The 27,869-nt window shown below is 47.3% G+C and overlaps 2 protein-coding genes and 1 long non-coding RNA gene across 3 annotated transcripts in view; 1 reads left to right on the top strand and 2 right to left on the bottom strand.

Moving 5' to 3' along the window:
* Window positions 1-27,869, bottom strand: part of LOC310835758 (protein-lysine 6-oxidase-like) — a 390,424-nt gene that overhangs the window by 52,883 nt on the left and 309,672 nt on the right. The window lies entirely within an intron of this gene.
* Window positions 25-2,654, top strand: LOC310835912. The gene is made up of 2 exons (XR_014559789.1): window positions 25-1,175; window positions 1,471-2,654. It is a non-coding gene; the product is annotated as an uncharacterized lncRNA (long non-coding RNA).
* CREB3L3 (cAMP responsive element binding protein 3 like 3) lies at window positions 1,767-26,106 on the bottom strand. Its single transcript, XM_083720558.1, has 11 exons — window positions 25,998-26,106; window positions 25,668-25,827; window positions 22,486-22,610; window positions 19,052-19,355; window positions 15,600-15,712; window positions 14,730-14,864; window positions 11,240-11,346; window positions 9,036-9,104; window positions 8,228-8,312; window positions 7,513-7,609; window positions 1,767-4,257 (listed from the first exon to the last, which is right to left on the bottom strand). The coding sequence occupies exons 3-11, from the start codon at window positions 22,606-22,608 to the stop codon at window positions 3,893-3,895; spliced, it is 1,398 nt and encodes a 465-aa protein (XP_083576684.1). The 5' UTR covers window positions 22,609-22,610; window positions 25,668-25,827; window positions 25,998-26,106; the 3' UTR covers window positions 1,767-3,892.

Genomic DNA, 27,869 nt, shown 5'->3' with positions numbered 1-27,869 from the left:
TTATGGATCTGTTTTCTTCTAGAGAGATAAAACGTCTTCTCCCTGTTGAGCTGAGGTTTCTCACTTGGCTCTAAGGATTCTCCTTTGCTTGGCCAACAAGGGCCAGAGTTTCCCAGAAGAACCCGAAAAGCTGGATGACTTTTATTGCAATATGTTTGTGGAGAGGGAGGCAGAGCGCCCTGCTGTAGAGGGGGATAAGGATGTCAGGAGTCAAGAGTCCACTTACAGGATGGTCCAGAGAGCGAGGTCAGGTCATGTTGGTTTGGGTCAATGAAGCCCACTCACAGGACAAGGTCATGCAAACGTGGAAATCGGGTTCCCAGCAAGGCGTCCCAACCGGTCGAGAAGCTGGAATATGGGAATTGTTCTGGCAGCTTTCCCCAGAACTAAAGGTTTTTATCCAGGAGCCTGCTAAGCTAGGTACAGCTGATTGGCCACCAGAGCTATCTGAGTTGTGTCTCCTCGCGAGGAAGCATCTCTTCACAAGTAGCCCTTTATTCTTGATGAGGCCCTGTGAAATATACTCGAGAGTGGATTTCATGCTCTTTATTCAGCTCATAGTGGTGAGGAGGAATGAAAGTCCCCTCAAAGTATCTGCTTTATATACATTATTTATACAATAGGCTGCACGTGATTGGCTAATTCCGGAATTCTCCTGTAGGCCAATCAGGTTGCAGATTCACTTCCATCTGGAGCTGGATTGGGTGGCTCCTGCAGATCAATCATACTGCTGCATTGTTCTAGGACCAATCAGACTGCTGCCTTTTGGATCCTATTGTTCTAGGACCAATCAGATTGCTGCATTTTGGATCCTATTCAACTCAGTACATAACACCCTGGCTTTCAGACGGGCGACTTTTTAGACAGGAAATCTCAGAATCGTAGCTCTGCGAGAAGAATAAGGGGGTCTCTGAAGAACTCTTAGCACCCTTAACAAACATTTCCCAGGATTCCTTGCAGGAAGCCATGACTGCTCAGAGTGGTAGGATGTGCTTTTTAACGGCACGGCGCTGTGGGGCCTGAGCATGCAAACACAGGAGGTATGTTTTTTGGGGGGTTTTGTTTTGCTTTCAGAGAGGGGCCAAATGGTTCAGGAGTGCCTAAAACAAAACTGGTGTCGAACTTGACTAGTTGGGAGACCGCTGGAAGAAGCCCCGGATAAAACGAAATGTAAGGTAAGCCCTGAGTGCTCACTGGAAGGACAGATCGTGAAGCTGAGGCTCCAGTACTTTGGCCACCTCATGAGAAGAGAAGACTCCCTGGAAAAGACCCTGATGTTGGGAAAGATGGAGGGCACAAGGAGAAGGGGACGGCAGAGGACGAAATGGTTGGATAGTGTCTTCGAAGCTACAAACATGAGTCTGACCAAACTACGGGAGGCAGTGGAAGACAGAAGTGCCTGGCATGCTCTGGTCCAGGGGGTCACGAAGAGTCGGACACGACTAAACGACTAAACAACAACAACAAAAGGTAAGAAAATATATTTGTTTATTGAAAACTGGCTCAAGGAGTTGGATTGTAGAAGCTTCTCAGCTCTAACTCTACAGTAGAAAAGAGTGTAACCAGGGATGTGTAACCTTGCTGCGATTCTGTAAAGGTGCACACAAAAGCTGGAGAATGCAGCCAGAGAATTCAGCTCCCTAAGAACCTCAGGGTTCACTGGCAAGGTCACAGAATTCTGCCAGAAGCAGAAACGGACATTTCTGCAATTTGTGCGTTCTTCGGAGGTCAGGAACGGAAAATCACACAAGACAATACAAGTGGTATTTTGCTCTTTTTAAATTATTTTTATTAAGTTTTCTATTTTACAATTTAAAACATTCATTAAACAACCTTAAAATGTCAATGACTTCCCTTCTTCTCTTTCCATGGTTCATTTTACATATCATAAATCCCTGTATATTTTACAGAAACCATACCATTCAGTATTCCATTATTATATCCATTAGAACTTATTTACACTGTTGAATTTATCTTAATGCTGCCAGCGTTTTCAAGCGTACACAGTTTCCCCCCATATATTCAATAAACCTTTTTCCAATCTTCTCTAAACGTATGTTCTTCTTGTTCTCTTATTCTATATGTTAAGTCTGCAAGCTGTGCATATTCCATCAGTTTAAGTTGCCATTCTTCTTTAGTTGGGACCTCGCTCATTTTCCATTTTTGGGCTAACAAAGCACAGGCCGCAGTAGTGGCATACAAAAATAGTCTTTTTTGACACCTGAGAATTTCCAACTGAATTATCCCAAACAAAAAGGTCTCTGGTTGTTGTTTTTTTGAAATGTACTTTTAAACATTTTTTTCCAATTCATTATAAATTATTTCCCATACAAGTGGTATTTGCAATGATTTTTTTTTTTTTAAGTCCATGAACATTACATAAACAATTATCTTCTGATGCTTGCCTTCCGTTGAGATTAATTACACAATTCATTACATTACTTCCGGGCTACAGCAAATAGCGAAAGAAAGAACATGGTGGTTGTTTTTTTCCAGAAGCCGAACTGTAGCAGAACAGGAACAGCACTGTTTGAGACAAACCCAGGATAGGACGAAAATCGCTGCTTTTTCCTGCCCAGCCGAGCTTTCATTTGGGAGTTTCTAGTCCTCACGGCTGCAAAGGAATATACTCGAAAACATGTGCGCAATGTCGGGACAAAACCTCTAATTTTTTCCACCTTCGCCACATTAAGCAGTTGGTCCCTTACCTTTCCCGCCCCGATCTGGCCACAGTGATCCATGCGACGGTCACCTCCAGGCTTGACTACTGTAATTCGCTCTACCCTTGAAATTGTCCCAGAAACTCCAGCGGGTGCAGAATGCTGCAGCGAGGCTCCTTACAGGGTCCCTGCCATGGGAGCATATTCACCCAGTGCTTTACCAGTTGCACTGGCTCCTGGTGGAGTATAGGGTCAGCTTCAAGGTGCTGGTCTTGACCTTTAAAGCCCTTTGTGGCTTAGGGCCCTCGTATTCACGGGACTGCCTCTCCTGGTCTGCCCAGCAGAGGACCTTAAGGTCCATGAATAACCATAGTTTAGAGGTCCCGGGCCCTAAGAAAGTTAGATTATATTCCACCAGGGCCAGGGCCTTCTCAGTGATAGCCCCGACCTGGTGGAATGCCCTGTCCCATGAGACCAGGGACCTGCAGGATTTAACCTCCTTCCGTCGGGCCTGTAAGACAGAGCTATTCCGCCTGGCTTTCAATCTGAACTTAGCCTGATCTTTTATTCCCCTTCCTTCCTTCCCCCTCCCCTTTTAATGAAGATTACCCGCTCTGGGATCCCACAGCTAATTCTCCCTGGTCTCCTCACTGGCCCAAATAGGACTTATTTAGCCATTTAGCCCTGGTGATCATCTAATGTTTATTGGATGGATTTCCCCCCTAAATTGATTTTTGAATTCTGAATTTATTGCTGTTCCCGTTTTATACTGTATTTTATGCTGTTTTTTGTTGCACCAATTAAGTGTTTTAAATTTGTTGTTAGCCGACCTGAGCCCGGTTTTCTGAACCGGGAAGGGCGGGGTATAAATAAAATTTTATTATTATTAAAGCAGAGGAGGAATTGCTGAGAGATGTCAAGTGGGCAGAGGAAGGATGGACTCAACGAGTCTTAGACTAAGACTCTGCATGAGGCCCTCTGCTGACCGCAGGTACTGGGGGGAGGGAGTTGGGCTTTTCTGAAGCTTATCACAAAGAGGGTGAGAAGAAAGCGGGCCACCCACTTTACACTTTTTGCTTGCTCTCTTGCAAACAGCGCCTCCATGTCTTTCCCCCCTCCCTGCTCAATGGGAAAAAAGCAGTTTGTTCTACACATATCCAGCCCTGTCCCCCATCACCACCCCCTATTAAGTCCCCAAATGCCGTACAGGGGAAAGCAGCAGGGAGAGAAGGTCACAACTCGTCAGCCTGCTCCAGGACCCCCTTGCTGGGCTGGCCAGATTCTGCCCAGGAGGTGGATGCCAAGCTGTGCCCGACGTGTTCCCTGGGGCCTTCAAGTCCCTCCAAGTGCGAGTAGACGACCTCGTGCAAAGGCTCGGTGCTGTTGCTCACCACGGCCTCTCCTGCGTCGTGGTGCCTTGACAAGACGTGGTGCCTTGCGACCAGGTTTTTGAGGGTTTCATCCTGCTCCGTGTGGCCTTTGTGGGCATATTGGGTCCAGAGGGGTTTCTCAGGCTCTTTGGAGCTCTGGTCGGCTTCCTTTGCCATGGGGTAGGCAACCCTGGAAGAAGCATCGTTGTTGAGGGACCTGGAAAAAACTGGGAAGAGGGGGAGAATGGCAAGGCATGAGCGCCGTGAGGGGCACATGGGCTCGAATATTCAGCGGGGCTCAGAGATCGAGGGGTCTGCCTTTCAGAGAAGCATAGAATCATATGATCTACTCCTGTGTCATTCCAAAGCAAAGGAAGGATTAAAGGTAAAGGGACCCCTGACCATTAGGTCCAGTCGTGACCGACTCTGGGGCGCTCATCTCGCTTTACTGGCCGAGGGAGCCGGCATACAGCTTCCGGGTCATGTGGCCAGCAGGACTAAGCCGCTTCTGGCGAACCAGAGGAGCGAACGGAAATGCCATTTACCTTCCCGCGGGAGTGGTACCTATTTATCTACTTGCACTTTGACGTGCTTTTGAACTGCTAGGTGGGCAGGAGCATGAGCTGAGCAACGGGAGCTCACCTCGTCACGAGGATTCGAACCGCCAACCTTCTGATCGGCAAGTCCTAGGCTCTGTGGTTTAACCCACAGCGCCCCCCGCGTCCCTTTACAAAGGAAGGATTAGACTCACAGAGGCTTGACCCGCAAGGCTCTGGGAGGAGTGCGTATAATAATTCCTGTCCACCCTCTGGCCCAGGTCATTATATTAACTAAAGAACCCTTTACACAGTGTTCGTAAGAACCACTCAGATTTCCTCTGAGCATTACAACAAACTCCACGTGGGGACAAAATCTGCAAAAACTAATTAAGCGTGCATACTTCTAGGGTATATAAAACAGAACTAAAAAGGAAGGATGCATTCAGCAACCCTGGAGGTCATAATCAGCAATAAAGGAAGGAAGGATCGCTATCATTTACCATCTCTTTGTGAAGAATTTACCATCTCTTTGTGAACACTCTTCCTGGCCCTTAAAAAGGTAAAGGGACCCCTGACCATTAGGTCCAGTTGTGCCCAACTCTGGGGTTGCGGCGTTCATCTCGCTTTATTGGCCGAGGGAGCCGGCGTACAGCTTCCGGGTCATGTGGCCAGCAGGACTGAGCCGCTTCTGGCGAACCAGAGCAGCACACGGAAACGCCGTTTACCTTCCCACCGGAGCGGTACCTATTTATCTACTTGCACTTTGACGTGCTTTCGAACTGCTAGGTTGGCAGGAGCAGGGACCGAGCAACGGGAGCTCACCCCGGCGCAGGGATTCGAAACGCTGACCTTCTGATCGTCAAGTCCTAGGCTCTGTGGTTTAACCCACAGCGCCACCTGTGTCCCTTCCTGGCCCTTAAGATCTATCTAAAGATTAACAAACTACATCAGAGAAGCTAGCTACTATCTTTTATGGCTCAGGATGCCTGATGAAGCAACTGGCCTGTGTTTAGAATGCTGATACGTGCCTGTCAGGCATAGAAAATGAACAATAGAGAAAATGGCCAGAAATGCAGAGGCTTGTGGGATTTGATCAGAAAGTATTGTCAATGAATCAAACCCAGTCAACTTTCATTGCGGACACAATGGCTTGATGCATATTTTATAATTCCTCAGAGTATTCCCATCTGATCCCCACACTCTGGATATTTGCACTCCTACAACTCCCAAGCCCCTGCAACGTGGGAATCTCAACGAAAGCATCCCTGACAGTTGGCCACCCAACTTCTGCTTTAAAAACTCCAAAGGAGAGACCACCTTCCAAGGGAGTCCATCACCCCGCCAAACAGCTCTTCCCATCAGGAAGGTTGCTATCCTGTCGCCTCTCAGTCTTCTGTTTCCCAGGCTAAACATACCTGACTCCCTCAACCATGCCTCATAAGGCTTGGTTTCCAATCCCTGTATTACCGTATTTTTCAATCTGTAAGACGCACCCAACCATATGACACACCTAGTTTTTAGAGGAGGAAAACAAGCAAGAAGTTAAGTATATATAAGTATTTTAGTCTTAATGGGAAATAAGGTTAAAAAAATATGTTATTTATAATATGATAGAAAATAGAGAAAGTAAAGGATTAGGAAAAAATAGACTGTTAATTGGTGAAAGGAGGGAAAGTAAAGTTATATTAAATTACAGGATAAAAATTGGAAAAGATGGAAAGGATTTGCTGAAATAGTTAACGCTAACGAAAGATAAGTTATGGGAAGATTCGAAGTGTTATTTTTTTTAATGGATTTTATTTTTCTGTCTTCTTATTTTTCCTTGTTTTTTTCTTTTCTCTCTCTCTTTTTTTTCTTATTATGATGTGTCATTTTTGTTGGTGTTTAATATGTTGTTTTTACTTTTTCTTTTTGTAACCCTTAAAACCTTAATAAATATTATTTTTAAAAAAAAAATAGAGGAGGAAAACAAGCAATGCTTGAGCAAAGAGACAGGAGCGCCCCCGCTGCGCTCAAGAGGCTTTGCGTGGCTATCCCTGAAGCTAGAACAGCGAGAGAGAGCGCTGCGCAGCGATCCCTATTGCTGTTCTGGCTTCTGGGATAGCTGCGCAGCCTGCATTCGCCCCATAAGACGCACACACATCCCCCCTTACTTTTTAGGAGGGGAAAGGTGCGTCTTATAGAGCGAAAAATACGGTACATTGAACTAATGTGTAATCATTTGGAAAACGTATAAAGAAATAATTGGCATACATCCCAGATCAGAATGGAATCAGAGGAAACTGCACTGATAGACAGTTGGGAAAATATATACTAACAAAGCTGTATTCAATGGATGAAAGTACATAGTGTTTGACATGACTGAGAATCGGGGAATTACAAAGCGTCAAAATCGAGATGTGGAAAATATAGAAACGATTAGGAGAGGCAGGAGTGAGATGTGGAGATATGCTTCAGAGATCCAGACCGTGGGGATCTCCGAAAAATTAATAATTATAATTTGGTCTTTTTTATTTTAGTTTTTTTGGTTTAATTTGAGTATTATGATTGGATATATTAATTGGATGTTTTTCATTGGAAAATCAATAAAAATGATTTTTTAAAAAAAGAAATAGTTGGCATAAGGCTTGGTCTCCCGGCCCTTGATCATCTTGGAACTTGAGATTAATAATAATAATAATAATAATAATAATAATACCACCTTGCGCATCTGACTGGGTTACCCACCCATCCTCTGCTGAAAAACCTCCCCTCCAATGATTTGAAAGCTCCAAATTAGGTATGTTTGCCATTAAATATGTACGGAATCATTCCCTCCTCAATCCCTAGCTACTAGACACAAAACAAGATGTTCCGTGCATCAGATATTCAGTACTTCTGGCAATTAACTGTGTGTATGTGTGTGCTTGTCAGCCACTCATTTTTACCCAACCCATCACTCACCTCTCACAGGTATGAAGTCTCCTTCCAACTCAGCTTTGTTGTGAGTGAAAGGTCTGATGGAGGGGAAGACAATCAGGGCAAAGGAAAGCAGCAGGACCTGAAAGGGTTGGGGGGCAGAAAGTAGAGTCAGGTGTCTGTCTTAAAAGGTAAAGGACCCCTGACAGTTAAGTCCATTCGCAGATGACTCTGGGGTTGCGGAGCTCATCTCACTTTCAGGCCGAGGGAGACGGAGTTTGTCCGCAGACAGCTATCTGCGGACTAAACTGCTTCTACAGCAACAGAACACCGTGATGGAAACCAGAGCGCACATAAACACCATTTACCTTCCTGCCAGAGTGGTACCTATTTATCTACTTGCACTTTGACGTGCTTTCAGACTGCTAGGTTGGCAGGAGCAGGGACCGAGCAACGGGAGCTCACCCCGTCGCGGGGATTCGAATCGCCGACCTTCCGATCAGCAAGCCCAAGAGGCTCTGTGGTTTAGTCTTAGTCGTGCCCATTAACTTCCACAGGCCCACTCTTGAGTAGGACTTGGAGCCCAGCAACCTCTGAAGGGTCACGGGGTCTCTCTCCATCATTGGCCCGGGCTGCACAGGCTCACCCAAGCCCTAGACTCATCCCAAAACCTGTCTTGAAAAGAGGCAGCAGGGAGGGGGAATAGATCAGCTTCTTCGACACCCACATGACATCCCCTCATACACACACTACCACGTACCGCAACACAAGTGCCTGTTTGGGCTGCCTTACTGCTTGACTGCATCACCAGTCCCTGGAGTTTCTTCAGTTGCTGCAGGAGGGATCTGGGAAGAAATTAGGTGGTGTTATGTACTGAGTTGAATAAGATCCAAATTGCAGCAGTCTGATTGGTCCTAGAACAATAGGATTCAGAATGCAGCAGTCTGATTGGTCCTAGAGCAATAGGATTCAGAATAAAGCAGTCTGAGTGGTCCTAGAACAATAGGGTCCAGAATGCAGCAGTCTGATTGGTCCTAGAGCAATAGGATTCAGAATAAAGCAGTCTGAGTGGTCCTAGAACAATAGGGTCCACAATGCAGCAGTCTGATTGGTCCTAGAACAAAAGGATCCAGAAGGCAGCAGTCTGATTGGTCCGCAGGAGCCACCCAATCCGACTCCGGGTAGAAGTGAATCCACAACCTGATTGGCCTACAGGAGAATCCCGGAACTAGCCAATCACATGGGGCTCCTTGTGTAAATAATGTATATAAAGCAGACATTTCAGGGAAACTTCCATTCCTCACTACTATGAGCTGAGTAAAGAGCATGAAATCCACACTCAACTCCGAAAATATTTCAGGTGGATAACTAGGGGTGGGTGTGTTTCTGTCCATTTTGGCGTCCTCACGTTTCTCTTCTTAAATTCAGTCCTCCACACTTCCTACATCTGTGCAGGTACAAATATCTCGTGGTCGCTCTCCATCCACACCCCCCCCCCCCGTGCGAGTAATTGTTTCCCGGTTAAAAAACAAAATTAAACACCACAATGGAAGCAGGAAATGACTTACAAGTTCTGCTTCTCCAAGTGAACGACTTTCCTTTGCAGCTCCTGGTTCTGAGCTGTGCAGGCAGACATCCTGGAAGATGGCAAAACGGGTGAGTAGGAAAGGAAAGCAAGAAGTTTGGCCACCCCTTAAAAGTTCCTTAAAACAACGTCCTGTCGGCTGAGAAAACAAGGCGGCAAGATCTATGCACGAGGGGCAGAGAGAACGGATCGTAAAGCTTCCATTGGTGCCAGCGGCAGATTCACTTTCCAATGCAAGCGACAACTTTGCAGGAGGGGCTTTCGTCAGAACTGCGGCTAGGGAGTGGCGGATTGTTTTTGTTTTTTTTAATAATATTTATTGCTTTTAAGGATTACAAAAGAGGAAAAGAAAAGAAAAGAAGACAAAAGAGAAGAAAGACAATACAATATATAGACAATACAAAACGCAACCTAAACCCATTAAACTAAACTAAACAAAACCCAATCCCTAACCCTAAATGAAAAAGTGGCGGATTGGTCCATCTGGGTCTCTCTCTGAATCAGAGGATTGGGGAATTCTTTCTCAGGCAGATCAGCTCCTCTCTGATGAGGAGGAGCGGGGAGATTATAGAATGTACAGAGGTGCCCCGCAAGACGAATGCCTCGCAAGATGGAAAACCCGCTAGACGAAAGGGTTTTCTGTTTTGGAGGTGCTTCGCAAAACGAATTTCCTATGGGCTTGCTTCGCAAGACTAAAATGTCTTGCGAGTTCCTGCGGGGTTTTTTTCCTCGCCCCCCCTTTTTCCCAAGCCGCTAAGCCGCTTAACAGCTGATCCGCTAAGCCGCTTAATAGCTGATCTGCTAAGCCGCTTAACAGCTGATCCGCTAAGCCGCTTATCAGCTGATCTGCTCTGCCCGCTAAGCCGCTAATAGCACTAATCCGCTAAGCCGCTAATAGCCGTGCTTCGCAAGACGAAAAAACCGCAAGACGAAGAGACTCGCGGAACGGATTATTTTCGTCTTGCGAGGCACCACTGTACATATCTAGAATGTATAGAATGGGAGGTGAAAGATGAAGAGGTGAAAGCAGGAATGATTAAGTGGGCGAAAGATGTTGGTAAAAATATCCAACTATCGGCATGGGAAAGATTATGGAATAAAGAATGGAAATTTACGGCCTGTTATACACAAAAGTAAAATCTTTTGAAGACGTTTTACAGGTGGTATATAACTCCCAGCAAACTATCCAAAATGTATAAAACGAGATCTAATCCATGCTGGAGGTGTAAACAGGCAGAAGGACACTGTTTCATATGTGGTGGGGTTGCAAAAAAAAAAAAAGAAATTTTGGGATATTATATATGACGAATTAAAAAATATTTAATCAAACTTTCATAAAGAAACCAGAAGCCTTCCTCTTAGGCATTTTAGATTCAGATATTCCAAATGACAAAAAGAATATTCTTATATGCTACAACAGCAGTAAGAATATTAATTGCCAGAAATTGGAAAGCAGAATTAGTACCAACAAAAGAAGAATGGCAGGATAAATTATTTGAATATCTTGAACTGGCAAAAATGACGGAGACAATTAGGAGACAGCCAAACCAAAAGTTCAAAAAGGAGTGGGAAATTTATAAAGAATATTTTTAAAAAACCAGTGCCCTCAAGTTAAAACCCGGACATGCTTTGATTAATTTTTGCAAACCATAATATGGATTATAAGTATAGTATTCAGATAACAAGAAATGGCGAAACCATTAAAGAAGCAGTTTATTAAACAGATAAGACAGACCCACTTTGAGGAAGATGGAAGTCTATTGGGGAAGATAAAGAATTGGGAATTAAGAATATGGTGACATATGTTCTCTTGTAAGAACGTATGGATTTATGTATGTATGGTTTTTTTTGTTATTATTTCAGCATATTTGTTAATTTCTTGTGTGTGTTTGTTAAGTAAGAAAACTAATAAAAAGCACATTGGGGGGGAAAGAACGAAAGAAATTTAGGAAACCACAGAAAGAGGGGGAAGGAAGTCAAATTTTAGGATGTCAAATTGATTGTAAAACTAACGAAATGTATAAATTTGAAAAGTATAAATAAATAAATAAATAAATAAATAAATAAATAAATAAATACTGAACTGAACACTTAACTCAAAAATCTCAACTTTCACATCTACTTTCCCCCTTCCTTATCAGACTATGAAGAAATTCTGCAGGAAGAGGGCGCAAAAAGATGACTAACCGGCTCTCCAGTCCGTCAATATACTCTTTCTTCTTCTTCCGACTTTCCTGCGCCGACTGCTTGTTCCGGATCTTTCGGCGAATCTTCTTGAGGACTCTCTCCTCATACTGTAAGGGGCAAAGGAAACAGCTTAACAACTGCATTCTAGTCATGGGGCCACTAACAAGATTTTTATTTTTATTCTTTTGCAGCCAGCTTAAGGTAGGCATGGGAAAATAGGTCCATTTCAATTTCTCGTTTCCCCCGCTTTCTGTACTGCAGTTCTATACGGGTTAGTGAATTAACTTGTGGAAATTCACAAACCATGGGAGAGGGACACAAAAGCCCTTTCTCTCCCAGGAACAGCTTGGCATGATGTTGTTGTTGTTGTTTAGTCGTTTAGTCGTGTCCGACTCTTCGTGACCCCCTGGACCAGAGCATGCCAGGCACTCCTGTCTTCCACTGCCTCCCACAGTTTGGTCAAACTCATGCTGGTAGCTTCGAGAACACTGTCCAACTATCTCGTCCTCTGTCATCCCCTTCTCCTTGTGCCCTCCATCTTTCCCAACATCAGGGTCTTCTCCAGGGAGTCTTCTCTTCTCTTATGAGGAGGCCAAAGTCTGGGAGCCTCAGCTTCAGGATCTGTCCTTCCAGTGAGCACTCAGGGCTGATTTCCTTCAGAATGGAGAGGTTGGATCTTCTTGCAGTCCATGGGACTCTCAAGAGTCTCCTCCAGCACCAGAATTCAAAAGCATCAATTCTTCGGCGATCAGCCTTCTTTATGGTCCAGCTTGGCATGATACTCAGGTGTGTAATGATCTCAGGCAAGCAAGCAAGCAAGCAAGCAAGCAAGCAAGCAAGCAAGCAAGCAAGAAATTAATGAGTTTCTGGCAGTTTTCTTACGTTTATTTACAATTTACATCATGGGTAGGCAAACTAAGGCCCGGGGGCCGGATCCAGCCCAATCGCCTTCTAAATCCGGCCACCGGATGGTCCGGGAATCAGCATGTTTTTACATGAGTAGAATGTGCTCTTTTATTTAAAATGCATCTCTGGGTTATTTGTGGGGCATAGGAATTCATTCATTTTTCTTCTTCAAAATATAGTCCGGCCCCCCCTGAGTTCTGAGGGACAGTGGATCGGCCCCCTGCTGAAAAAGTTTGCTGACCCCTGATTTACATCCAGAGAGCGGCTCCGGGCCTGCCACCCTTAGCCACAAGTTGGTCACTCTGAGTTTCCGCCCCTGTTGCACAGCACGAAGTCCAGTCCTTCCTCTCTTACACTTCCGTTGCATTTTAACTCTTTCAGATCTTCTGGTTTGAGAAGGTGGGTGAACAACATCCCCCCCCCCCCACTATCAAACGAAGATCCCTCTAACCCAGGGGTAGTCAACCTTTTTATATCTACCGCCCACTAATGCATGTTTCTTTTCTTTTCTGTTTTATTAAAGTTTTCTTGGTTTACAAAGGTATGCGCAATGTCTCTTTTTTTCAAGTTACATTTTCGGCCTCTGTCCAGTATACCTGAAGGAGCGTCTCCACCCCCATCGTTCAGCCCAGACGCTGAGGTCCAGCTCCGAGGGCCTTCTGGCAGTTCCCTCATTGCGAGAAGCAAAGCCACAGGGAACCAGGCAGAGGGCCTTCTCGGTAGTGGCGCCCGCCCTGTGGAACGCCCTTCCAGCAGATGTCAAAGCGATAAACAACTACCTGACATTCAGAAGACATCTTAAGGCAGCCCTGTTCAGGGAAGTTTTTAACGTGTGATATTTTACTGTATTTTTGGTTTCTATGGAAGCCGCCCAGAGTGGCTGGGGAGGCCCAGCCAGATGGGCGGGGTATAAATAATAAATAATAATAATAATAATAATAATAATAATAATAATAATAATAATTATTTCCATAGGTCATTTTCATTTGTTGAGACATCAGGGTTACATTAAGAAGAAAAGGAGGGGAAGAGGTGGAGGGGGGGAAAAAGGCAAGCGGGAGTGGGGTCAGGAGGCGATGTTTCTAATTTGCTTAATGTATGTGTGGGGTTTTGTGTCAGTTCTCTTTGCTATTTGCTTGTGTTCCTTTGGTGGTGAGAGAAAGTGGGGTTGGCCTAGGGTGCAGTTGCTTGTTTGTGCATCTTTCTTGATGGTAAAATTTCCTTACTGCCCACCAGTGCTCGATAGGAGGATTCAGCTTGTGCCGTAGAACCTCACACCGCCCACCTAGAATACCGAAACGCCCACTAGTGGGTGGTAGGGAGCAGGTTGACAACCCCTGCTCTAAACACTGCCTGCCTCCTGGTTGCATAGCAACTCCCTCAATGCCATCTATCTCCTCCCCTCCCTCTGCCTGCGAGCTTTCCGAGTCTGGAAACTCTTGGTGAAGGGGGCCGAATTGGCCCACTCCTGCTCTGGCTGAGGCTGCAATTCCTCATCTCCAGAGTCTCCCTTTGTACAGGCATTCCTTTGTTTCCAAAGTCGGACTCTTCCCAGGCGTTTGATTCAACCAAGTCCCTGACATCAGGTGAGGCAGGCAGGTGGGACGAGGAGTGCCTCCGGTTGGGATGGCAGATGCAGAGGTGCCCCCATATTTTTGTGTGTGTGCCCATGGCAATTGCCTTGGTAGCCCCCTTGTCGTGTGCATGCAGGAGCCAGGCCCTGTGACCAGTAGGACTTTGCAGGACTGGGGACTTCCTAAGTTTGTTCTGAAGAGGCAAGGTGAGGCTGATTGGTAACTCACAGCACCTGGTGGCAAGAGCCAGGAAAGGATATAAGGTCAGTATTTCCCTTCGGCTCTTTGCCACAGCGACACTTTTCCTGCCTTACTGCGTTTGACTCCTTGCTTCTTGATCCTCGGACCCCTGACTTCGTGACTCCTTGCTTCTTGATCCTCGGACCCCTGACTTCGTGACTCCTTGCTTTTTGATCCTCGGACCCCTGACTTCGTGACTCCTTGCTTCTTGATCCTCGGACCCCTGACTTCGTGACTCCTTGCTTCTTGATCCTCGGACCCCTGACTTCGTGACTCCTTGCTTCCTGACCCTCGACCCCCTGACTTCGTGACTCCTTGCCTCCTGAACCTCGACCCCCTGACTTCGTGACTCCTTGCCTCCTGACCCCCGGACCCCTGACTTCGTGACTCCTTGCTTCCTGACCCTCAGACCCTTGGCTCCTGGCTTCTGGACCCCCGCTCCTGCTCCCTCCCCGCCATCTTGCCCCCGGTCCTGACGTCCCCTGCCAGGACTTCGATCGCCCGTGAACCAGACTGTGACACCCCTCCCCCACTACGCCCCTGGGCCAATGGCCCATCTAAGCCACCATCCTGTCCTCACAGCGGCCGCCCAGACGCCTGTGCGAATCCTGCAAGCCAGAATCAAGCACAAGAGCCCTCTCTCCTCCTGTGGTTTCCAGAAATTGGGGCATTATCATTGAGGCCTCTGGCTGGCCAATGCAAGAAGAGGATGATGGACTAGATGGTCCAGCCTTTGGCTGGTGTAGCATTGGGCCTGAAGTTTGACGCACCTTGGTGAGAGGCAGCTGGGTGGGTAGAGTCACTCCTTCCTTGGCCAATAGCTTCTTCTCATCGTCGGTCAGGACCAGTTCCTGACAGGTCCCGGGGGTTTGTCTCAACAGTGATGGGTTCATGCCTTGCTGGTGCTGCGACATGACAAAGGGGCACATTAATCAAAGCCGAAGATGGCCGCTTACTAGGTTCTTCAACAGAAGACAATACAGTGGTACCTCGGGTTACGTATGCTTCAGGTTACAGACTCCGCTAACCCAGAAATATTACCTCGGGTTAAGAACTTTGCTTCAGGATAGGAACAGAAATCATGCTCCGGTGGTGTGGCTGCTAAAGTGGTGCATCAGGTTAAGAACAGTTTCAGGTTAAGAACGGACCTCCGGAACAAATTAAGTACGTAACCCGAGGTACCACTGTACTGTAAAAGCAAACCAAGATTTCTCGGAAGCCTCCTAAGAGCTTTAGCCTGATTATAATAATGTAATAATTTATTATTTCTACCCTGCCCATCTGGCTGGGTTTCCCCAGCCACTCTGGGCGGCTTCCAACTGCATATTAAAAACAATACAGTGTCAGACATTAAAAGCTTCCCTAAACAGGGCCGCCTTCACTTGTCTTTTAAAAGTAAAATAGTTGTTTATTGCCTTGACATCTGGCGGGAGGGCGTTCCACAGGGCGGGTGCCACCACCGAGAAGGCCCTCTGCCTGGTTCCCTGTAACCTCACTTCTTGCAGGGAGGGAACCCCCAGAAGGTCCTCAGCGCTGGACCTCAGTGTCCGGGCTGGACGATGGGGGTGGAGACGCTCCTTCAGGTATACAGGACAGAGGCCGTTTAGGGCTTTAAAAGTCAGCTCCATTGAGAGTCTCACCATCTCACAGCTGTTTGACAGCAGAAGGTCCTTTATGGTCAGGGTGCACGAATTCAGCTGGGGGGCGGCTTGTTCCTGCCTCTCCTCCGGGTAAAATCCTGTCTCCCACATATCTGAAAAAGAGGAAACAAAACGCTCAGAGCTGTTGCATTTTTAAAAAACTAGGAGGGGGGGCATATAAGAAGCTTTTGGCATTACAGTATCACAATATTGGATCTTTGGAATTTTTTTTAAAAAAATTAATTAACACCCCCCCCCCACCCATCCAAACGTAGAGTAATTTTACGTAGAGTAATTTTATTTACAGCCATAGGCCCATACAGGTAAAAACGACACATAAATAACAACTTGTGCACGTGGGGAAAACAGCCGCTAAAACACCACTATAACAATAAAATACTATAAGATAGAATGGCATACTACGCCTTAGTTAGCTTGTAGTGCTCCTTGGCGTCTCTTTTGGGTAAGGACAGCGACCAGGAACCTTGCCACTTTCAGGGTCGTATGAGTATCCTTATCCTGCAAGATTTGGGCAAGGTGGGATTTTGATGGGGTACCCTCTAGTTTCTGTATGATTGATCCCAACAAATTTGCCCGTGGCACATTGAACAGGGGGCAAGTGAACATAATGTGCTGGAGCGACTCCGGTGTCTCCTTATCACATTCGCACATGGCGGGGGCTTGGCCCTTTGAGAATCTATGCCTCAGGACGTTGGAGGGAAAAACGTTGAACCTCGCTTTGGTGAAGGCCAGTCTATGGGCAACAGTCAAAAGGGAGGAGAGGTATGATGGAACGCAGTAAGTTAAAGTGATACCAATGTTCTGAGGCGAACAAACACCTCCCCCCAGCAATCATATATACCCATCCAAAAAATCATATATACAACTCTGGGGAAGGGCTTGAAGAGCCCCCCCCCACCTAAAAAAAAGTTTTTGGCATCACAGTGTCACAGCGGGTGGCCTATGAGAGTAATTGGAGGGGGATTAAAATGTTTTTAGAAAAAATGAAAATGGTAAGTAAGTAAATAAATAATAATCAGGGAGCAAGCAATTCGGCAGAGGATCAATAGGAGAAACAGGGTTTTTTAAAGTGCATTAATATTATTTTTAAAATTTAAGATTATTTTAAATTTTTTAAATCTTTTAAAACTTAAAAGATTATTTTTAAATGACCGATTTTGGATGGAGAGGCCACAGGTGAGCCATGCCTGTTTCAGCATCTGCATTCCGCTGCTCCAGAGGGGTGGGACTCGAAACAATGGGTTCAAATACTAGAACGCAGATTCATAGAATCATAGAGTTGGAAGAGACCACAAGGGCTATCGAGTCCAACCCCCTGCCAAGCAGGAAACACCATCAGAGCACTCCTGACATATGGTTGTCAAGCCTCTGCTTAAAGACCTCCAAAGAAGGAGACTCCACCACACTCCTTGGCAGCAAATTCCACTGTCAAACAGCTCTTACTGTCAGGAAGTTCTTCCTCATGTTTAGGTGGAATCTTCTTTCTTGTAGTTTGGATCCATTGCTCCGTGTCCGCTTCTCTGGAGCAGCAGAAAACAACCTTTCTCCCTCCTCTATGTGACATCCTTTTATATATTTGAACATGGCTATCATATCACCCCTTAACCTCCTCTTCTCCAGGCTAAACATGCCCAGCTCCCTTAGCCGTTCCTCATAAGGCATCGTTTCCAGGCCTTTGACCATTTTGGTTCCCCTCCTCTGGACACGTTCCAGTTTGTCAGTGTCCTTCTTGAACTGTGGTGCCCAGAACTGGACACAGTACTCCAGGTGAGGTCTGACCAGAGCAGAATACAGTGGCACCATTACTTCCCTTGATCCAGATGCTATACTCCTATTGATGCAGCCCAGAATTGCATTGGCTTTTTTAGCTGCCACGTCACACTGTTGGCTCATGTCAAGTTTGTGGTCAACCAAGACTCCTAGATCCTTTTCACATGTACTGCTCTCAAGCCAGGTGTCACCCATCAGCCAGGTGTCACCCATCAGATTCAGACTAAACATTAGGAAGAGCTTTCCGACGGTAAGAGCTGTTTGACAGTGGGCTGGGCTGCTTCGGAAAGTGGTTGACGGGAGGTTTTTAAAGAGGTTGGGTGGCCATCTGTCAGGGATTATTTAGCTGCAATCCCTGCCTCTTAGCGGGTTGGACTAAATGACCCTCAGAGATCCCTTCCAACCCTACAATTCTCTGATCCTAAGCAATGCGCTTAACACCAGGTCCTGGAGACCGAGGGCACTGCCTTGGCTGTCCCCGTATTTGGTGTGGGATTCCATCACATACTGACAAGATTCAGGTGATGCAATTAAAATTGGCAGCCAGGTCTTGGAGGAGGAACCTTCTCCCTCGAAAGGTCAGGCTTTTTAGAGATAAGCAAAGTGACAGGGCCAGGGCAGCAGTTGCTCGGACGCAAAACAGCCATCTAATCTCCTTGCAAACAAATCAAGACGGATGCTGGAGAAATAAGCTCTCTGGAAGCTCCTGTGATGTCCACTTTCCCTTCTGTTTGCTCCGGTGCATTTTGCAGGGAGACGAAAACAAGGTAAAAAAAGACAAGTTCGCAGGGTACCCCTCAGCTCGGCTTCTTTCTGCCTTTGCAGCCCAAATGAGAAATGTGCAAGCCGCAGGATCGTACGGAGGCTCAGCCCATCAGCCTTGCTTCTCACCCACCACTCACCCCAATAACGTATGGGGGGATCTCCTGGCAGCGACACAGATGCCTGCAAACCGTTGCTGTGCAGAGACAACTACACCACCCAGTTTTCAAGATCAGGTTTGTCTCTTTCTGAGCTTAACTTGGGAGAGAAAGCCAAGCCGTGGAGAGGAGTGATTCATGCAGGTAAGGTAAAAAAAAATATGGTAAAGGACCCCTGGACGGTTAAGTCCAGTCAAAGGTGACTCTGGGGTTGCAGAGCTCATCTCGCTTTCAGGCCGAGGGAGCCGGCGTTTGTCCACAGACAGCTTTCCGGGTCATGTGGCCAGCGGGACTAAACTGCTTCTGGTGCAACAAAGGCACTGTGACAGAAACCAGAGCGCATGGAAACAGTTTCCCTTCCCACTGCAGTGGTACCTATTTATCTACTTGTGCTGGTGTGCTTTCGAACTGCTAGGTTGGCAGGAGCTGGGACAGAGGAACGGGAGCTCACCGCGTCATGGGGATTCAAACCGCTGACCTTCTGATCAGCAAGCCCAAGAGGCTCAGTGGTCCAGAACACAGCGCCACCTCCTACTCTAAGCAAGGAACAATCGGAACGAAAGAAATAAGCAAGGTTTTTGTTTGACCATAAAGAAATGGATTAAACAAGGTCTGGAGGAGGAGGAGGAGGAGGGAGAAGACATTTTATGAACGAAACTGATGCAGCTGATCCAGCGATACCAACTTTCCAAAGCCGCTTTGGGCAAAGCTGGTCTAGCGAAAGACGAAGGGGTCACTCACTGAAGTCTATAGACACCTCCGCTTCTCTCAGCTCCGCACCCGGCCCTTTCAGAACCGGGAGGGTCTGGCAGGAGTCCAGGTAGGCAGGGTAAGCCAGGTCACTGTGCGAGCCTCCGTCCGAGTAGGCCCCCGGGCTGCCCGTCGGCACGTAGTGAGGGGGGCTGTCCAGTTGGTCAGAGCTGGGATCCTCGGAGAGACCGCTGTCGCTGGCCGCCGGGGACCAGCTTGGGGAGTCTAGGGCAGCATCTGGGGCCCCCAAGATAGAATTGATGAAATCCTCGTTCTCTTGAACTTTCAGCAAACGCTGTAAAAAGACAGGCAAGTTGTTTGTTTAGTCATTTAGTTGTGTCCGACTCTTTGTGACCCATATGGACCAGAGCACGTCAGGCACTCCTGTCTTCCACTGCCTCCTGCAGTTTGGTCAAACTCATGTTAGTAGCTTCAAGAACACTGTGATGGCCTGGGATTCGGAGGCTGAACCTGAGGGATCCCAGCCTGAACAGGATTCCCCGCCTCCAGAACCAGCTGAGCCGGGGCTGGGGCCTAAGCCTGAAGGGTCCTCACCTGTGCTGGGTCCTCAGGGGCAGGTATCAGCTGAGTCTGCTCTGGCTCCTGAGGTGGTGGAGGACCCATTGCCTGCAGGTGCTCCACTCTCAGCCCCATCAGAGGAAGCTGAGGTTGCCTCTGGGTCCGGTAACCCTCCAGCCTCTCCTGAGCTGCAGAGGCTCAGACCAGGAGAGGCGAGTCACCTGAGGATCGGGGCCACCCTATGCCTCGGGGCAGATAAAAGTCAGACAGCCCCAGTCCCAAGTTGCAGGAGCAACTTTGTTGGTTGTCAGTTCCTGCCTGAACCCTGTCCTGCTTTCCTGCCGGAGCTCCTGACCTCACCTGACTACCTGACCTGCATCTAGCTTCAGCTGTTACGGACTGCCTCCATACTGCACCTTTGAGTTCAGACCGGACTTGGACCTCGCCTCTTGGTTAGCCCATGGGACCAGCACAAACACTATCCAACCAACTTTGGCTGTGTCGACCACAGAAAACTATGGCAAGTTCTTAAAGAAATGGGAGTGCCTGATCACCTCATCTGTCTCCTGAGAAATCTCTATATGGGACAAGAAGCTACAGTTAGAACTGGATATGGAACAACTGACTGGTTCAAAATTGGGAAAGTAGTACGACACACGGCTGTATATTGCCTCCCTGCTTATTTAACTTATATGCAGAATTCATCATGCGAAAGGCTGGGCTGGATGAATCCCAAGTCGGAATTAAGATTGCCGGAAGAAATATCAACAACCTCAGATATGCAGATGACACAACTTGGATGGCAGAAAGTGAGGAGGAACTGAAGAACCTCTTCATGAGGGTGAAAGAGGAGAGCGCAAAATATGGTAAGGAGTCGGTGAAAAAGGATGCCTGACCTCCCTGTTGGTGAAAGAGCTTTGCCTGGGAACTGTAGTTTAAGGGTGCTGGGTGTTGAATGGAAAACTACAGTTCCCACTTTTTCCTTGGGTGGGGTGCCACAGCTGTTCAAATTCATGGTGCTACAGAACTGGAAGGGGTTGTCCCCCTAAACACTAAAATCAATAAATGCTAGGATTTGGGGGTTATTTGTGATAGGAAGGGAGAATATAAGCTGCAAAGGTATTCCTGGCCTAACTAGGGCTGTTAAGAGAGCCATCGTGGTTAGTTAACAAGACAGTGAAACTTTTCTCGCACCAGTTGTGACCAGAGACTGGAGATTTGGGAGGTTGCCTGGGTCAGACTGCTCTGGGGGAGGGCAAGGGGCTTCTGGGAAGGAGGAGGAGGACAGGAAGGGAGATCCATCTTGGCGATGAAGGAGGAAGGATGCCTGCAATGCAAAGCACAAGCGTCTTTGCAGTGTCTTCTGCTCTCCAAAGTGGAGACCCTATGTTGGTGCCTGTTATGTACTAGGTTGAATAGGATCCATATTGCAGCAGTCGGATTGGTGCTAGAACAATAGGATCCAGAATGCAACGGTCTGATTGGTCCTAGAACAATAGGATCCAGAATGCAGCGGTCTGATTGGTCCTAGAACAATAGGATTCAGAATGCAGCGGTCTGATTGGTCCTAGAACAATAGGATCCAGAATGCAACAGTCTGATTGGTCCTAGAACAATAGGATTCAGAATGCAGCGGTCTGATTGGTCCTAGAACAATAGGATCCAGAATGCAACGGTCTGATTGGTCCTAGAACAATAGGATTCAGAATGCAGCGGTCTGATTGGTCCTAGAACAATAGGATCCAGAATGCAACGGTCTGATTGGTCCTAGAACAATAGGATCCAGAATGCAGCGGTCTGATTGGTGCTAGAACAATAGGATCCAGAATGCAACGGTCTGATTGGTCCTAGAACAATAGGATCCAGAATGCAACGGTCTGATTGGTCCTAGAACAATAGGATTCAGAATGCAGCGGTCTGATTGGTCCTAGAACAATAGGATCCAGAATGCAACGGTCTGATTGGTCCTAGAACAATAGGATCCAGAATGCAACGGTCTGATTGGTCCTAGAACAATAGGATTCAGAATGCAGCGGTCTGATTGGTCCTAGAACAATAGGATCCAGAATGCAACGGTCTGATTGGTCCTAGAACAATAGGATTCAGAATGCAGCAGACTGATTGGTCCACAGGAGCCACCCAATCCAACTCCAGGTGGAAGTGAATCCACAACCTGATTGGCCTACAGGAGAATCCCGGAGTTAGCCAATCACGTGGGGCCCATTGTGTAAATAATGTTTATAAAGCACACATTTCGGGGAAACTTCCATTCCTCCTCACTACTATGAGCTGAATAAAGAGCATGAAATCCACACTCAACTCCGAGGATATTTCAGGTGGATAACTAGGGATGGGTGACCCCATGTGCTCTGGCCACTGCTTGGCAGAGAGAGGGGCCAGACACCAGGCTTTTGTAGTGTGGGTGTCACCCGCAAGAGTGATCCCTGAATTTCAGGGGGCTGGACTGGACTGACCCTTTGAGATCCTGTTCAACCCTAAAGGTAAAGGGACCCCTGACCATTAGGTCCAGTCGCGGCCGACTCTGGGGTTGCGGTGCTCATCTCGCTTTACTGGCCGAGGGAGCCGGCGTACAGCTTCCGGGTCATGTGGCCAGCAGGACTAAGCCGCTTCTGGCAAACCAGAGCAGCGCATGGAAACGCCATTTACCTTCCTGCCGGAGTGGTACCTATTTATCTACTTGCACTTTGACGTGCTTTCGAACTGCTAGGTTGGCAGGAGCAGGAACCGAGCAACGGGAGCTCACCCCGTCGCGGGGATTCAAACCGCCGACCTTCTGGTCAGCAAGCCCTAGGCTCAGTGGTTTAACCCGCAGCGCCACCCGCGTCAACCCTACTGTTCCATGATTCCCACTCTGCTCCAGTGTTGCTACAAGCTTTTAAACTCACGCTGTCTTCCAGTCCCATCCAAGCTGTCGCCGTTGACCCAATCTCTACGCTGCGAAGGACCCCGTCCTGTCGGTCAAAGAGGAGGTCCAGCAACTCCATGCTGTCAAGGCTGGCGGCAGTCATGTCTGTGTGTGTGTGTGTGTGTGTGTGTGAGAGAGAGAGAGAGAGAGAGAGAGAGAGAGATGAATCAGCATGGCCAGAAGCTCAGTACACTGGTACCTCGGGTTACATACGCTTCAGGTTACAGGCTCCACTAACCCAGAAATAGTACCTCGGGTTAAGAACTTTGCTTCAGGATGAGAACAGAAATCGTGCTCCGGCGGTGCGGTGGCAGCAGGAGGCCGCATTAGCTAAAGTGGTGCTTCAGGTTAAGAACAGTTTCAGCTTAAGAACGGACCTCCGGAACGAATTAAGTTCTTAACCGAAGGTACCACTTTACTGTGGGCCAGATCCACAGCATTCATCACCACGCAGAAATAACAATAACAACAATAATAATTACTTATTTATACCCCGCCCCTCTGGCTGGGTTTCCCCAGCCACTCCGGGCGGCTTCCAACAAAATATTAAAAATAAGACACCAGACATTAAAAACTTCCCTAAACAGGGCTGCCTTCAGATGTCTTCTAAAAGTCAGGTACAGTGGTACCTCGGTTTACGAACTTAACCCGTTCCGGAAGTCTGTTCTTAAACCGAAACCGTCATGTGGCCAGCAGGACTAAGCCGCTTCAGGTGAACCAGAGCAGCGCAAGGAAACACCGTTTACCTTCCCGCCGAACTGGTACCTATTTATCTACTTGCACTTTGATATGCTTTCGAACTGCTAGGTGGGCAGGAGCAGGGACCGAGCAACAGGAGCTCACCCCGTCGCGGGGATTCGAACTGCCGACCTTCTGATCGGCAAGTCCTAGGCTCTGTGGTTTAACCCACAGCGCCACCCGCGTCCCTCTTAGTTTGCCTACCCATGCTTTAAGTCTGTCCTCATTAGAAGTCTAGCTGCAGCATTTTTTTGTACCGGCTGGGGCTTCAGGACCAGGCACATGGCATTCATGGAGTCCCATGGATGAATCACCCCACGGCCAGCCTTTCGCCATCCAGGAATGTCTGTCATTGACGCACCAGCTAGTAAAAGACACTCTTTCTGAGCGTCAAGTGACAAAGACTGATCCAAAGTCTTTACCACAGGAACCATTCGTCCTCAGTGCCTCCCTCTTCCCGGGGTTCGAGCTCAGTATATTAGCCCTCATCTAATGGGGTTGTGGCACTCATCTCGCTTTACAGGCTGAGGGAGCCGGCATTTGTCCGCAGACAGTTTTTCCGGGTCATGTGGCCAGCATGGCTAAGCCGCTTCTGGCGAAACCAGAGCAGCGCACGGAAACGCCGTTTACCTTCCCGTCAGAGTGGTACCTATTGATCTACTTGCACTTTTGGTGTGCTTTCGAACTGCTAGGTTGGCAGGAGCAGGGACCCAGCAACGGGAGCTCATCCCGTCGTAGGGATTCAAACCGCTGACCTTCTGATCGGCAAGCCCAAGAGGCTCAGGGGTTTAGACCACAGCGCCACCCGCGTCCCTCAGTACTAGTATAGAAACTCCTTAACGCTTGAGGCCAGTTTATCCGAAAGATCACCTTACTGACTTCCGGATGTGTCCAGTCAACTACTTTGATCTGAGGAACTCGCGCAGGTGCCAGTAATAATTGTCCTGCACTTGTAAAATACCAACCTTTTAACATGGCAGTGCCTATACTTTGGAACTGCCTGCCTATTGACCCTAACCCTGCTCTTTTCAGTGCCTGCTTAAAACTTTTTTTTTTAAGGCAAGCCTACCCAGACATGCAGGGATGCTCCTGCAGGGGAACACCTGCAGTTGCTCAGCTAGAGAGGGCCCAGCCGGTCTGGGCTTGGCGAGCGTTTGGGCAGAGAGCCCACTTGGCTCCCGTTCTGGAGCTCTCTTTTTTTAAAAATAATAATATTTATTAACAGTTTAAAGATTACAAAAAAAAGAAAAAGAATTAAACAAAACAATACGATACAATACAAAAACAAAACCACTACGTAACACCAACCCTAAAACATTGAATTAACAAAACAAAAGAAAGACAATTAAAAACACATCCAATAATTTCAATATTTTATCTTTCATTCCCTTGTTTCAGCGACCTCCTCACACCTCCCTTTTTGTATTCCACTTCAATTAACTGTTTCAGCAATTCCTTTCCATCTTCCTCTGTTTTCTGTCCTGTAATTTATCTTAACATATTCTAACCTTGTTTTTCCCTTTAATACATTAACAATCTATTTGTACTTAGTTCCTTATAACATTTCTGCTAAAGCCATATAACTTCATTCCAATATTTTTCTAACATTCATTGATTTTACAGTATTTCTGTAAATAATCTTTAATTTCTTTCCAGTCTTCTTCCACCGACTCTTCTCCCTGGTCTCGGATTCTGCCAGTCATTTCCGCCAGTTCCATATAGTCCATCAACTTCATCTGCCATTCTTCCCGGGTGGGTAAATCTGTGTCTTCCAACAGGCACAAGCTAATTCAGGCCCCGCGAGCAGAATTCATGCATGCACAATTTTCCAGTTCATGCCTACCTACAAAATCATTACTCTTCTGCAATTTTGAACATGTTCCCCCGCTTTGAAAAGGATAATTGCAAGCAAACGCAAATGTCACAGTAGCTGGGGCTGTTAATCCAAGCAAGCTCGTGTCATATGCTCACCTTACGCAGAGTAGACCCACCAAAGTTCATGAACGTGATGGATCAGGGCTGAGCCGTTCTCGGCGCAGACCCACTGAAATTCACAAGCACGACTAACTTAGGTCAAGTAATTCCAGTAAGTAGGTCTGTTCCAAGTGGAACTAAAATTGGAAGCAACCCCTAGGTTTGTTGGTTTCGGGGGGTCTACTCTGAGCAGGATCTGCAGGGTGTGGATCTGAGCCAGAAGCAACCCAAACTGTTTGTTGTTTGCTTGCTCAAGCGGCAAACAGGCTTAACTCAATACACCACTCAATGTCCAATCTCCCCTCCACCCTCCCGTCTCCATCCTGACCTTCGTCCTCTTGTTTGCATTGCTCAGGTTTCCAAAGATGGCCCAGGTTGGGTCAAACGGTGGCGGACGCGGTGGAGGGTTTTGCACCAAATCCTGCCACAAACCAAAGTGCACCAACTCACCCCAGCCGTGTGTCGGCGACCTCTGCCTCCTTCGACGTGGCTTTTGCCAAGCGGCCTTTATTCCAACTCGGCGGCGGCTGCGTTTTTCTCTCCTCCTGTCTCCCTTGGGTCCCTCTGCCCCGAAACCTCCTTCCACTGTGTAGCAAAGTTTAAACTCCAACTAAACAAAACAAAAAAATACCAGCGTCAGGGGAGTAGAAACCCCTCCCCTCATCCAGTCTACCAATGGGACAAAGACTGGTCGTTGATGGGCAAAAAGAAGGAATTGGCGTCGCTGGGTCAAATTGAGTAACCGTTATCTAAATAGCTTTTGACCACCACCGCCCACACCTGCTTCTTCCCAGTCTGGGGTGGGCAGTGAGCCCATAGGTGCAAAGTCCTCTCTTGGGCTATGTCACACGGCGAACTTTTACCTAGATTTCAAGAATAGCTTCCTCTCCCTGAAAAAAGAACAGCATGTTCAATAATTGCCTTCTAGGGTCAACCCTCCGGTCTGCCCTTTTCATCGCTATCAGGACGGTCAGACACAATCTGTCTGTCTTTCCAGGTTTTCTGCTTCATTGGAAAAAACAGAAGGAAAGAAACAAAACCAAGGAATACAGGAAAATGGATAAGAGACGTCACATACCCAAGAGATCCTGGGACCTCACTTTTAATACTGTTTGAGCCTGCTAAGGTTTTGGGGCGGTCACACTGTTTCATTAACATCCAGTGCCGATTCTGTAACTTCTTGCTGAAATCTCATAGCTTTTTATGCCGCAAATGTTCTGGTTTATTTTTGTCCCACTTCTTTTGCACTATAAGGTCAAGGTAAAGGGACCCCTGACCATTAGGTCCAGTCGCGGCCGACTCTGGGGTTGCGGCGCTCATCTCGCTTTATTGGCCGAGGGAGCCAGCGTACAGCTTCCGGGTCACATGACCAGTATGACTAAGCCACTTCTGGTGAACCAGAGCAGTGCACGGAAACGCCGTTTACCCTCCCACCAGAGTGGTACCTATTTATCTACTTGCATTTTGATCTGGTTTCGAACTGTTAGGTTGGCAGGAGCTGGGACTGAGCAACGGGAGCTCACCCTGTCGCGGTAATTCGAACCTCCGACCTTCTGATCAGCAAGTCCTAGGCTCTGTGGTTTAACCCACACTATAAAGTTTTTAGCAGTTGCCGCTTTCGCGAAAGGTCGCCCGGTTAGCTCCCGGGCGGAAACATTTTAAGGGAAGGGCTGTAGCTCAGTGGCAGAAAAACCAATAAATCACAGAACAACTAATGAAGGAATCACAGTACCACTAAGAAAGCAGAATAAAACATTAAGGTGTCAAGAACATGTTGCAGATTCAGCTCGCCAGTCTGGAGGGACCCTGGATCAGGGCAGAAAACCAGTCATAGCTTTGCCATAACAAATTCAAAAGATGCCATGTAGACAGGTAAAGGTAAAAGACCCCTGACAGTTCAGTCCATTCGCGAACGACTCTGGGGTTGCGGCGCTCATCTCGCTTTATTGGCCGAGGGAGCCGGCATACAGCTTCCGGGTCATGTGGCCAGCATGACTAAGCCGCTTCTGGCGAACCAGAGCAGCGCACGGAAATGCCGTTTACCTTCCCACCAGAGTGGTACCTATTTATCTACTTGCACTGGCATGCTTCCAAACTGCTAGGTTGGCAGGAGCAGGGACCGAGCAACGGGAGCTCATCCTGTCGCGGGGGATTCGAACCGCCGACCTTCTGATCGGCAAGTTCTAGGCTCTGTGGTTTAACCCACAGCGCCACCCGCGTTCCATACTGAATGGTATAGTTTCTGTAAAATATGCAGGCACCTATGATATGTAAAATGAACCATGGAAAGAGAAGAAGTGAAGTCACTGATATCTTAAGGATGTGAAAATGAGTACTTTAAATTGTAAAACCAAAAACCTAATAAAAATGAGAGAGAGAGAGAAATGAAAACTTGTGGGCTCAAAGACAGACCTGATAAAAGAGACAGCTAGGAAAGAGAATGTCCTTGCCTCCCTGTCCTGCTGTGTCCCATCAGGTGTCTATTTAAAAAAAGAAAAGAAGTGTTTAACCACCTGTGTTTCACCCTCTTGCCACAAAATCCATATTGACAGACTATTTTTACCGTCACCGCAACCCTGAAGAGGTTCAGTGGCTCCATCCACTGCTATTTACACCTCCTCTGGTGTTGTGCGGTGATTGGAAAAGCCCAAT

The sequence above is a fragment of the Podarcis gaigeae genome, assembly GCF_964106915.1.
Source record: "Podarcis gaigeae genome assembly, chromosome: 18".
Lineage (NCBI taxonomy): Eukaryota > Metazoa > Chordata > Lepidosauria > Squamata > Lacertidae > Podarcis > Podarcis gaigeae.
The sequence above is the reverse complement of the archived record's forward strand: the minus strand, read 5'-3'. Positions and strand labels throughout refer to the sequence as shown.

What these genes read in the sequence shown, in the direction of transcription:
- CREB3L3 (XM_083720558.1), bottom strand. Translation starts at nt 22,608, where the DNA reads ATGACTGCCGCCAGCCTTGACAGCATGGAGTTGCTGGACCTCCTCTTT. An exon ending in AAACAGGCACTTGTGTTGCG is followed by an intron (nt 7,610 to 8,227) that starts GTACGTGGTAGT and finishes CAACCCTTTCAG; the next exon opens with GTCCTGCTGCTTTCCTTTGC. An exon ending in AGACTTCATACCTGTGAGAG is followed by an intron (nt 4,258 to 7,512) that starts GTGAGTGATGGG and finishes CCCTCTTCCCAG; the next exon opens with TTTTTTCCAGGTCCCTCAAC.